Here is a 12,809-nt window from a genome sequence, read left to right on the forward strand (position 1 = left end):
TTTGGAATAGTTTGAGAAGAATAGGTATTAACTCTTTAAATATTTGGTAGAATTCACCTGTCAAGCTGTATGGTCCTGGATTTTTGTTTATTGGGAATTTTTTGATTACTGATTCAGTTTCATTGCTGATAATCAGTCTGTTGAAATTTTCTATTTCTCCCTGGTTCAGTTTTTGTAGTTTATCTGTTTCTAGGAGTTTCTCTATTTCTTCTAGATTGTCCAGCTTGTTAGCATATAATTTTTCATAATATTCTCATAGTTATTTGTATTCCTGTGCTGTTGGTTGTTATTTCTCCTCTTTCAATTTCTGATTTTGTTTGAGTCTTCTCTCTCTCTCTCTCTCTCTCGATGAATCTGGGTAAAGGTTTATCAGTTTTATTGATCTTTTCAAAGAACCAGCTACTGGTTTCATTGATCTGTTTTATTGGTTTTTTTTTATTTTTTTTTTAGTTTCTATTTCATTTATTTGTACTCTAATCTTTATCATATCTTTCCTTCTGGTTTGAGGTTTTGTTTGTTATTTTTCTAGTTCCTTGAGGTGTAGGGTTAAGTTGTTGATTTGAGATTTTTCTTCCTTCTTGAGGTAGAACTGTATTACTATAAACTTCCCTCTTAGGACCACTTTTGCTGCACCCTAAAGATTTTGAACCATTGTGTTCATTTTCATTTGTCTCCATGTATTTTTTTTTTATTTCTTCTTTGATTCCTTGGTTGACCCATTCATTGTTTAGTAACATGATATTTAAGCTGCATGTATTTATGCTCTTTTCCAGATTTTTTTCTTGAAGTTTGTTTCTAGTTTCATAACATTGTGGTCAGAAAAGATGCATGGTATGACTTCAGTCTTTTTGAATTTGTTGAGACTTGTTTTGTGGCCTAATAGTTGATCTGTTCTGGAGAATGTTCTGTGTGCACTTGAAAACAATGTGTATTCTGATGTTTTAGGATGGAATGTTCTGATGTTAAATCCATTTGGTCCAATGTATCATTCAAAGCCACTGTTTCCTTGATGATTTTCTGTTTGGATGATCTGCCCATTGATGCAAGTTGGGCATGAAAATCCCTTGCTATTACTATATTTACTATTGATTACTTCTCTTCTGTTTGTTATTAACCTTTATTATGTATTTGTATGTATTTCTGTGCTCTGATGTTACAATTGTCATATCTTCTTGTTGAATTGTCCCCTTTATGATTTTATAGTGTCCTTTTTTGTCTCTTGTTACAATGTTTGTTTTAATGTCTGTTTTGTCTGATAGAAGTATTGGTACCCTGGCTTCTTTTCCCATCTATTTCATGATAAATGTTTCTCTGTCTCTTCACTTTCAACTGCAGGTTTCTTTAGGTGTGAAATGAGTCTCTTGTAGGCAGCATATAAATGGGTCTTGGTTTTTTTGTTTTTTTTTTTTTATCCATTCCATCACCCTCTGTCTTCGTTTGGAGGCTTTAGCCCATTTACATTCAAAGTAATTATTGACAGGTAGATACTTACTGCCATTTTTGTTTTATGGTTGTTTTTGTAGTTCTCTGTTCCTTTCTTCCCTTGCTCTCTTCTCTCACGATTATTTGGCTTGCTTTAGTGATATACTTGAATTCCTGTCTATTTTTTGCATATCTACTACTGGTTTTTGAATTTTGGTTTGTTTATAACATCTGAATATAGTAGTCTCTATTAATTTGATGATTGCTTAAGTTTGAATCCATTTTTTATGCCTCTCCCCTCCATGTTTAGGTATGTGGTTTTACATTTTACACCCTTTTATTTTGTCCCTTGAGTGATTTTGACATATAAACATACTTTTACTGCTTTTGTGCTGTCTACTTTTCTTATTCCTGCTTATGGTCTTTCCTTTTCCCTCAGAGAGTCCCCTTTAACATATCTTGTAGTGCTGGTTTAGTGGTGATGAATTCCTTTAACCTTTGTTTGTCTGGGAAACTCTTTATCTCTCCTTCTATTGTGACTGATAGTCATGCTGGATTGAGTAATCTTGGCTGCAGATTTTTTTTTTTTCTTTTCAGCACTTTGAATGTATCATGCCACCTTTTTTTATGGCCTGTAAAGTTTCTGCTGAAAAATCAGCTGATAGTCTTAAGAGGTTGCCCTTGTATGTAACTGTTTTGTTTTCTCTTGGTGCTTTTAAAATTCTCTTTATCACTACTTCTTGCCATTTTAATTATTCTGTGTCTTGGTGTGGACTTCCTTGGGTTAATTTTGTTTGGGGCATTCTGTGCCTTCTCGATCTTGATTTCTGTTTCCTTGCCCAGATTTGAGAAGTTTTCAGCTATTATTTCTTCAAGTATGTATTTGCCTCCTTTCCCTTCTCTTACCCTTCTGATATCCCTATAATGTGGATGTTATTACGCTTGATGGTGTCACTGAGTTCCCTAGGTCTATTTTTATACCTTTTTTTTTTTTTTTTGTCGCTCACCTAATCAGCTTGATTACTTTCCGTTACTCTGTGCTCTAGGTCACTAATTTGTTCTTTTGCTTCCTCTAGTCCACTATTCCATCTGGTGTATTTTTAATTTCATTTATTGAGTTCTTCTATGAATTTTCCTTTTCTATGTTTTCTGTCTCTTTGTTAAGGGTCTCACTGTCCAGTGAGTTACCTTTATGATTTATTACTTTATTTTTTTAAGCTTTTATTTATTTATTTATTTGACAGGTACAGAGAGAGCACAAGCAGGGGGAGTGACAAGCAGAGGGAGAGGGAGAAGCAGGCTCCCCACTGAACAGAGAGCCTGATGTGGGGCTTGATCCCAGGATCCTGGGATCATGACCTGAGCGAAAGGCAGACATTTAACGAACTGAGCCACCAGGTGCCCTATGATTTATTGCTTTAAATTCTCTATCAGGCATATTACTTTTCTCCATTTTGCTCAGGTCTCTTGCTGTGATTTTGTTCTGTTCGTTCATATGAGACATTTTCCTCTGTCCTCAATTTGCCTAACTCCATGTCTGTTTTTGTGTGTTGGGGAAGTCAGCTATGTTTCCAGCTCTTAAAAGTAGTGGCCTAATGAAGAAGAGGTCCTGTAGTGCCCTGCAGTCAGTGTTCCCTGTTCACCAGAACCTGGCACTTCAGGGGTATCTTCTATGTGTGTTGCATTCACCCTGGTGTTGTGATTTGGCTCCTTCCTTTAGTCCGGTTGTCTGCAGTGGCTCTCTGCCTGTTGTGGGCAGTGTTTGGTTCCTGCGGTGTTAGTGGACCAGTCAGGGGCCACCTTGGGCTTGAGTTGAGTTAGACTAGAGGGCAGTAGCACCAAACTGCAGGACACTTTCCCTGTGTTGAGAAGCTTTCATTGGTGGGCATAACCTGCAATCAGACTCCCGTCTGCCCCCACACCACTGCTGGGTAGTTGCATTCGGACTAGTGTGTGTGGTTATCTTCCCTTCTGTCCAGGGCAGGAGTCACTTTGGAGTGGCACTGGTCCCTGTCATGGCTGCTTGCACACTGCCAGGCTTGTGGTTCTGCTTTGGATGGGCTCTGGTCAAGAGTGTATTGGAACGCGCAGCTTTGTAGAAGCTCATTGTAGTGGGAGGTGCAGTGTTAGCAACATTTGCAGGCAGAGGGATGGCACACTGTTAGCAAGTCAGGTGGCAAGGGTTGGTGCCCCGCTGGTTCCCGCAGGTAGCTGTGTGTATATGCTAGGGGACAGGGGAGAGAAATGGTGCTTGCCAGTTCCTTTGTCCCTGGAGGAGTCCCCCAGTGATCCTTATCCCTCCAGGATGAGCTCTGAGATGACTAAAATAACTCTTCTTTCTCTGTGCCCCAGACATTTTTCAAACTTCTACTTCCATGCTGCATCTCTGAAGGCTGTTTGTTGTGCTGTCTACTTTAAGGATGGGGACTCAGTTTCCTCTTGTCCTCCCAGCTCTCCAAGAACTTGAGTCCACTGATATTTAGTGTTGCCTGTGTTAAGCTCTGCTGATTGTAAGAACTCATGAAATTTGACCCCTTTGGTGTTCAAAGCCAAATGTTACGGGGATTTGTCTTTCCCATGTGGGCTCTCCAGTGTGAGAGTCTGTTTCTCTTTCCTCTCCACACACCTGCCATCCCTCCCCACCATGTCTCCACCCTTCCTACTCTCTTTGAGGTGCTCTCTTCTCTACATTTCATGGTTTGCTTTGCCAGTCTTGGGGTAATTTTCTGGGTTATTTATACTGATGTGAGTGTTATCTAGTTGTATCATGGGACAAGGTGAGCTTAGAGTCTTCCTACTTTGCAGTCTTCTCCAGAAAATCTCCAAAAACCATTTTAGAACCTGCCCAATATTAGTGTATCATTGCCCTTTGGTTTTCCATAAGTAGAAGTCATCTGTGTTCCAGGTGCTACATACTAAATGCTCTTTGTCAGAATCACATGTTATTCCCCTTTATGTTCTAACAAATGGAGATAATGAATCTGAGTATCCCCCCTCAAGCTTTTTAATTTATTTTAAATATCAGATTTTTGCAAATATCTTCTCCCATCCAATAGGTCGCCTTTTCATTCTGTTGATGGTTTCCTTTGCTGTGCAAAAGCTTTTTATTTTGATGTAGTCCCAGTAGTTTATTTTTCCTTTTGTTTCCCTTGCCTTAGGAGACGTATCTAAAAAAAAAAATAAATGTTCCCAAGGCTGATGTCAGAGATTACTGTTAATGTTTTCTTCTAGGAGTTTTATATAGTTTCATGGTTTCAGGTCTCACATTTAGGTCTTTAATCCATTTTGAATTTATTTTTGTGTATGGTGTAAGATGGTGGCCCAGTTTCATTCTTTTGCATGTAGCCATCAAGTTTTCCCAGCACCATTTGTTGAAGAGATTGTCTTTTCCCCATTGCATATTCTTGCCTCCTTTGTCAAAGATTAATTACACCTATAAGTGTGGGTTTATTATTTCTTTGCTGTCTATTCTGTTTAATTGATCTCTGTGTCTGTTTTTGTGCCAGTACCATACTGTTTTGATTATTAAAGCTTTATACTATATCTTGAAATCTGTGGTTGTGATCTAGCTTTGTTCTTTCTCAAGATTGCTTTGGCTATTCAGGTTCTTTTGTGGTTCCAAATCAGTTTAGGATTTTTTTGTTCCAGTTCTGTGAAAAATGCTATTGGTGTTTTAGTAGGGATTACTTTGAATCTGTAGGTCTCCTTGTGTAGTATGGGCATTTTAACAATATTTGTTCTTCCAATCCATGAGCATGGAATATCTTTCCATTGGTTTGTGTTGTCTTCAATTTCTTTCATCAGGGTTTTATAGTTTTCAGGGTATAGGGCTTTCACCTCCTTGGTTAAGTTTATTCCTACATATTTTATTCCCTTTGGTGCAATTTTAAGTGGAATTGTTTTAATTTCTCTTTCTGTTACATCATTATCACTGGATAGAAACACAGTCAATTTCTGTGTATTAGTTTTGTATCCTGCAAGTTTACTGAATTCATTTATCACTTTAATAGTTCTTCAGTGGAGTATTTAAGGTCTTCCGCAAATAGTGACAGTTTTATTTCTTCTTTCCAATTTGGATGCCTTTTATTTCTTTTTCTTGTCTAATTACTACAGCTAGGACTTCCAGTACTATGTTGAATAAAAGCAGTGAGAGTGGACATCCTTGTCTTGTTCCTGACTTTTAGGAAAAGCTCTCAGTTTTTCACTATTGAGTATGATATTAGCTGTGGGTTTTTCTTATATGACCTTTATTATGTTGAAGTATGTTCCCTCTGAACCTAGTTTGCTCTTGCATTTTGTCGAATGCTTTTTCTGCGTCTGTTGAGATGATCAAGTGCTTTTTAATCCCTTTGTCTTGTTAATGTGATGTATCACATTGATTGGTTTGTGAATAGTGAGCCACTCTTGTATCCCTGGAGTAAATTCCACTATTGTTGAACTTTTTTTATATTTTGTTGAGGATTTAAACATCTGTGTTCATCAGAGATATTGGCCTATAGTTTTCCTTTTTTGTAGTTTCTTTATCTGGTTTTGGTATCAGGGGTACAATGAATTTAGAAGTTTTCTTTCCTCTTCCAGTTTTTGGAATAGTTTGAGAAGAATAGGTACCATGTTCTTAAAGAAAAAAAGCCTTGAATGTTATCTTTAAGTACGTTTCTTTAAATTTTGAAATAACTTTTAAAGCTCTCTGTTCTTACTGTTTATTGATACTCATTTGTATTTCCTTAAGATATACTTAAATGCATGAAATTTTGTTTTCTTAATCTTTAGTGGTAATTAATATTAAATTATATATAGGCATATAAGCTTTATAACATTTAACATTGAAAGACAAAGACTTTATATGGATGTCTTAGAATACCACTTTAGAAATCAGTTGGCAGTATTAGCAACATCATTATTATATGAATGTATGCTAATGTGGTATGAAAGCAAGATCCTCATTAAAATCTTGTAGCTAAACAAGTGACAGAAACCTTACAAACAGCTTGAGGCTTTAGGCCAGTCACGGTTTTTCCAAGAGATTTGGACAAGTGTGAAAATATACAGACTGTGCCTTTATTGTGGTCAGAACATGTAAATGCTATCTTGCATCAATTCCCTGCTGAGAATATTTTTATTCATATTAGGGAAAACGCATCTGAAAATAATGCAGTGTGTAAGCATTCTGTTGTGAATCTATCAAATGTATTGGGTTTAATAAACTTGGAAAGTGGACTTTTGATAATAGCCATTGTGTTTGTGCTCTCCAGGAAAGGAGGGTTTTGATCACCTAGGATATTTTCATTGGGCAAATTCATGATGCTAATGATCTTTCTTCTAGACACTATCTGAGCATGGACTGGTCTGCTGTAGGTCTAGTGAGATTATAGTAAGTTTGGGTGATGCAGGGCAATCAGCCCATGGTTTGTCACCACTATGGAATATGGCAGTTCCCTTAAAGAAGACCTTCGCCAGATTTAGTCACATCTGGGTTAACTTTACATACATATGCCCTTTGAGGATTTGTCAGGTCTTTTTTTTTTTTTTTTAAGATTTTATTTATTTGAGAGAGAGAAAGCACGAGCACAGGTTGAGGGGAGAGGCAAAGGGAGAGGGAGAAGCAGACTCCCCGCTGAGCAGGAAGCCCAGTGTGGGGCTCTATCCCAGGACCCTGAGATCATGACCTTAGCTGAAGGTAGATGCTTAACCAACTGAGCCATCCAGGTGCCCACAAATGGGGTTCCCATGTCTTAATTCTTCATTAGCATCATAACCATTGCTTGTTGAAAAGTAAATCTTAATACCATGCTTTAAGTAGAAAAATTCACATGTAGGAATGCTAATGACATTTCAGAGTGAAAATTAATAGACTTTTTGATAGCCATGTAGCCACCCCTTAGGATCTCCCCTGATAATGAGCTGATTGTAAGTCTGTTCTGCCTTTTTGAGTTGGAGGGAGTCCTTAGTTAGAGGGCACAGAGGAAATTCCCACAGTGTGATTGGGCTCACGAGCTCAGCTCATGTGCATAGAGTGGAACACAATATTTGTAATTGAAGCAAAAAAGCTAGCTGACTGGGTTCAGGGGTCAGAGAGCAGCGGTGGGGCTGCCAGGACTGGAGAACAAGCAGGTAAAGGAAGCGAGTCCTGGGTGTGTCTTTGATGTGGAGAATTATTGCATGTCATCCACTTTCATGTGATCACACGCATTAAACTGTTTGAATTAAAGTCATTGCCTGCATCTTTTGTCCTTGTTCCTGTTTTACCACTTTGCCTTCAGACTATGCTGTGCCGCTTCAGGTACATACAGATGTCTGTGCTGTGGGGCTCCTGTCCCAGCAAAGCCCCTCTCCTGAGGTTGTTTATGCATTTACTAAATCTCAGTCATTTCCAGTTTGCTTGGGTTTAAAACTATTTTTGTTACATATTTTGTAACATGGAGACCCCTGAATTAATCTGCTTGCTTTAAGACAATTATAAATTATATTCTTTAGTAACTAGACGGGTAATAGCCCAAGAAAAGAGGGAAATCTTGATAATTTTGCATTAAAGGAGTTATAAAAGACACTCAGAAAACACTGTTTTACCTACAGCTTCTGTGTGAGGATGGTATCATATTGAAGTCTGACGTGGAAATGGTTCGTTACTTACAGCGGACTGGAGGTGGCAGAGCTGAAACTAGAGTAGCCAGTGGACAAGAGGAAGGACCAGAATAGTTAGGAGAGTAGCTGCAGCAAAGCACACTGTCCTGTGGGAAGGAAAAGGTAGGACCGAGTCTGACTTTCCAAAGCCAACTGGATTATGGCGCCAGGCTTCTCAGAGTTGGGAGTGCTGAGAAGGCAGGATACCAAGGGAGCAGTACAATTTAAAAGGCAAACTACCAGAATGGAAATTTGACAGAAATCTGTTTTCAGGGACATCAAAGAGTTGACTTGGGAAAGGAGTGGGAACTCTGTTATCAGGTATGAAGGCCCTTTGGCAGGGTTGTCTTAAAGCGGGTGCCTTGATGCCCTCAGGTGACCTGCGGAGACTAGACGCCAGAGGCCCGTGTCTGGAACCATCTCCCCTTTTACGCTCACTCATTTCTTGTAAAGGGTGCCCTTCTTCTCTGTTGGGAGTCTTCCTGATTCTCCCCATCCCTTCTATCCTCATGAGGCCTCCTCAGAGGTCCTCTCTCCCCCCTTTTGGAGTTCATCCTTTATTTCTGCAAAGTTAATGGCACTCATCCTGTTCTGCCCTTTATTTGTATGCATGTCTTTTGTGGAGTGTGTACTATGTGCTAAGCATAATCTGGGTAATAGATGTTAAATGGATGAGTATTTTAGAGCTGTTAAAAATTAGGAGTGACTGGGTGGCACAGTCGGTTGAGTAGCCAGCTGACTCTTGGTTTTGGTTCAGGTCATGATCTCGGGGTCATGGGATCGAGCCCTGCGTTGGCCTCTGTGCTCAGCACGGGATCTGCTTGGGACTCTCTCCCTCTCCCTCTGCCCCTCAGCCCCACGCATGTGCTCTCTCTCTCTCTCTCTCTTATATAAATCTTTAAAAAAAATTTTTGATGTAACTGCAAGTCGTTTTTTTCTTTCTAAACTTTTTCAGATTTTACAAAATGTTGCAAGGACTCTGGAATCCTTATGGTAGTAAAATGCCGGAAAGAAAATTCTGCATTGAAAGAATGTCTAACTGCTCAGTAAGTAGTCACCACATTGTGCTTCTCTGTGTGTGTGTGTGTGTATGTGTGTAATATATGTAGCAGGTAAGAGTATGCTACTTAACTCATTACATGTAATAGATTCTGTACTTTGCCCCCTCAAACCTTTGATACTGTTAGCTCAATCTGAGATTTCAGTTTGTTAAATATTAAGCAACATATTTATGAGAGGTCTTGTCAAGTTACATGGGTCACCATTGTATCTGATTAAACATATGAGGTCAGCAAACAAAAATACAGGATTTTTCATATGACTTAGCAAATTCCTTTTCATGAACAGGTTGATCTGTAGAATACATTATAGATGGGCTTATATTTGTCTCTCTTAATGAAAAGTTACTGAATTAGATGATTTGTCTGCCTTGTGATTCGGGAATTAATATAATTTAACTCCTGGGAAAGTTGTAATCAAATAAAGGATACAAAGGTAAGTTTAGATTTTTGAAGTTAATCGATTTTAAAATAATTCTTAAATATGTTCACTGACATTTAGTTGAATATCAAAATAAAAATTTGCAAAGTTCTTTGAATGCAAGTGCTTTCTTTTTTCAAAGACTTTAATTTGTAGAGAGAGAGAGAGAGAGAGAGAGAGAGCACAAGCAGGGGGAGGGGCAGAGGGAGAAGGAAAGAATCTCAAGCTGACTCCATGCTGAGCTCGGAGGCTGAGGTGGGGCTCGATCTCATGACCCTGAGATCATGACCTGAGCGAAAACCAAGTGCCGGACACTCAACGGACTGAGCCACCCAGGTGCCCCGAGTGCTTTCTCTTGTATCTCCCCACACATTTCATTGTCTGCGTTATTGATAGTATTGCAGAATACGTTAGTATTGTTTAAGTGATAGTTGTGAGGTCTTAGTTGTGGTTATCCCTTATTTCCTTCTGTACTTCTCTAGCCTGTGAAACATATAGGTCAGCATGGTTTGATGCTTCCTTAGGGAATTACATAAAAAGAAGTGATTATCTGAATCAAATATTAGTTTTCGATTTTGATACCAAATAATGTACATATGTATTTGAATTTACGAACTTATTTTAGAATTCTGTAGTTAATTTAACTTCTCAAGTCTCCTAATCTCTGCATTTATGGATGAGGAAATACCCTTATTTATGGGCCAGGACCTGCACTAAGCATTTCATCATAGAGTAAGAGTTCCTTCTCTGACTTGTTTTTCTTCCAATTCTATTCCCTCATGCTCCCAAGAGATGTGTAATGAATAAATGAACCTGTTAAAAATTTAAATTCAGTCACAAAGAAGTTTATATATTAAAGGGGTTTCACACCTCAGTTTTAGCCATCATAATAACTTGTTCTTAGTTTGCCATATTATCCCTCCCATGGGCATCATTGGAGCAGAGGGTCAGGAATGCCAGCTGTGGAGAGGGCAGCCTGGGCTTACCTTCTGGACCAGCCAGAGCTTAGCTAGCGGTGCGGCCTCAGGCAAGTTCCTCACAGAAGACGGGAAAATTATTCCTCATGGAGTGGTTGGGAGGGACTGTACGTAAACTCATTACAGCAGTGCGTGGCACATAGTAGGTAGTCAATAAATGGTAGCTCTTTAAAATTGTATTTGTTAGCTTTTGTTAACTGAATTTTAATCATTAAGAATCCTTCCATCTTTTACCCCTGGAAATAGAGAACTTGTGGTCTATTTGGGGGGAAGGGGCTGGGAAGGGTTGGAGGAGGCTGCTTCTGTTCAGGAGAGAGAAACAGTGAAGGAAACAAAGACGGTTGTGACATTTGCTGAAAGTAAATGGAGTTAAGGGTTTTACTTGACCTTAAGTCTCAACACTCTATTTCTTCATCTTTGAATAAGAAAGTGCTCTGCTTTACTATTGACATTGCATGAAGTTAACCACTGCCCTCTCATCTATTCATAGTGACATCTTGAAACATGAATGCTTGTTCTTTTATCTCTGTCTCATCTTCATTCCTTAGTAAAAGGCAGTCTCACTTCTGCCCCCTTCCACTGACACTGCTCCTCCTCAAGTTTCTAGTGGGTTCCAGGTAGCCAAATGCAGTGAATTGCTTTTCATTCTTTTACTTGGCTTCCCTCCAGAAATTCCTTAAAATTCCCTTCTATCCGGCTTCCCTTATACTCTTTCCTGTTCCCCCAACATCTTATTTCTTCTTGGCATTTTCTTCCCTAACCGATTTCTTAAAGTGGGTTCCCGGTTCTCTCCTCATGCTTACGTCGGTGAAAGCTGTTTGCACCCATGCATTCAGTTACTTCCTATAGGTCATGACATTGCTCTCTTCAGATCCAAAACTGAACTCACCTCCTTTTCTTCCTCCTGCGTCATGCATCTAGAATTTAGAATCCTCCTTGTCTCCTAACTCTAAATGGTAATTTTCTATTGATTTTATTACCTAAATCTCCCCCAGATCCATTTTGTCCTTTTAATCCCAACTTCTCCTGTTAGTTTAGGCCCTCATCATTCTTTCCTGGGTTATTGTGGTAGTTTACTTACTGGGCATCCTGCATCTAACCCTGCTGCCCCCTTTTGGCCTGTCACATGCTGTCAGAATCATCTAAGACACAAAACTGATCTTCAGAGTTGCTCTGTTAATATTGTCCCATTGCCTTCAGGATAGATTTCGACTTCTTGGTGTGGCATACAGTGACCTTCATGATGTGGCCCATGCCCTGTCTAGCTTCATCCCAGGCCCTTTCTCTTACGTGCATAATCTGCCGTCATGATACTTATTTATTTGCAGTTGCTTCATTTGTTTTTCGTCTTTGTGCCTTTCCAGTGTACCTTCAATCTGGATCTCTCTTGTCCTTCAAAGTGCAACTCTGCACTTCTGCTTGCCATCTCTCCTTTCCCCACTTCTTTCTGAGGTCTCCATGGTGCACGGGGCCATGCCTCTGGGACAGCACTTTGTATACTTCCTTGTTGTGCAGCCTTTACTTACCTGTCCCACAACACCATGCACTCCCTGAGGATACGCGCTGTGCTTCTCATCGCTCTATCCTGCCATTCAAGAACAAACCACTGGGTCTTCCCCCTCGCCCTCTTATCCAGTTTGATAGCCTAATGTTTACAGTAAATTTATGACCATTTCTTAAAATCTACTTCTAAAGACTGCACCTGATGAAATGTCTGAACATTATTAAAGCAAGCTTATATTAAACACTTGGTTTCATTTTTTAAGATTTTTATTTCCTTCTTGTAGTTAGAATTAAACACTTGCAGTTTCATTTTTTTAAAAGATTTTTATTTCCTTCTTGTAGTTATAATGATCCAGCCTTTTATGAAGAATGCAAAATGGAATACCTGAAGGAAAGGGAAGAATTCAGAAAAACTGGAATTCCTGCCAAGAAAAGGCTACAGAAACTTCCCACAAGCATGTAGGCAAATACGCAGATACTTAGCCCTGATACTCATGGAAATCATTATCACCTAAAATAATGGACTCAAGGAAGTGTTTGCTTTATCCCAGATTACAGAAATAATAAAGATTTCCTTTTAAATTTCAAAGTCAAGTTTTATTAAATGAGATGGGAGTAGTAAATAGTGAAGTGGGATACGGTCTGCCTGGTCGTCATGCATTTTTTGTAAATTTTTCTACAACTACAGTTCTGTAACAGAGATACTGAGTTTTAGGGTTCTATATAGACCTTATATTACTTTCGTCCAGTGGCTAATCATAGGGACCAGAAGTAACCAAAGGAAAGTAGGAATGGACAGCCGTCAAA

At 39.0% G+C, this 12,809-nt stretch overlaps 1 protein-coding gene across 1 annotated transcript in view; it reads left to right on the top strand.

Moving 5' to 3' along the window:
- Window positions 1–12,591, top strand: part of CMC1 (C-X9-C motif containing 1) — an 83,543-nt gene extending 70,952 nt beyond the window's left edge. The window contains exons 3-4 of the mRNA XM_028107229.2: window positions 8,999–9,089; window positions 12,345–12,591. Coding sequence (XP_027963030.1) covers window positions 8,999–9,089; window positions 12,345–12,465 — 212 coding nt within the window. The 3' untranslated portion in view covers window positions 12,466–12,591. The remainder of the gene's footprint in view (window positions 1–8,998; window positions 9,090–12,344) is intronic.
- The last annotated feature ends 218 nt before the right edge of the window (window positions 12,592–12,809 follow it).

This window comes from Eumetopias jubatus, unplaced genomic scaffold, assembly GCF_037043125.1.
Source record: "Eumetopias jubatus isolate StellerSeaLion01/CBP00866 unplaced genomic scaffold, mEumJub1_p1.0 scaffold_1, whole genome shotgun sequence".
NCBI classification, from domain to species: Eukaryota; Metazoa; Chordata; class Mammalia; order Carnivora; family Otariidae; genus Eumetopias; species Eumetopias jubatus.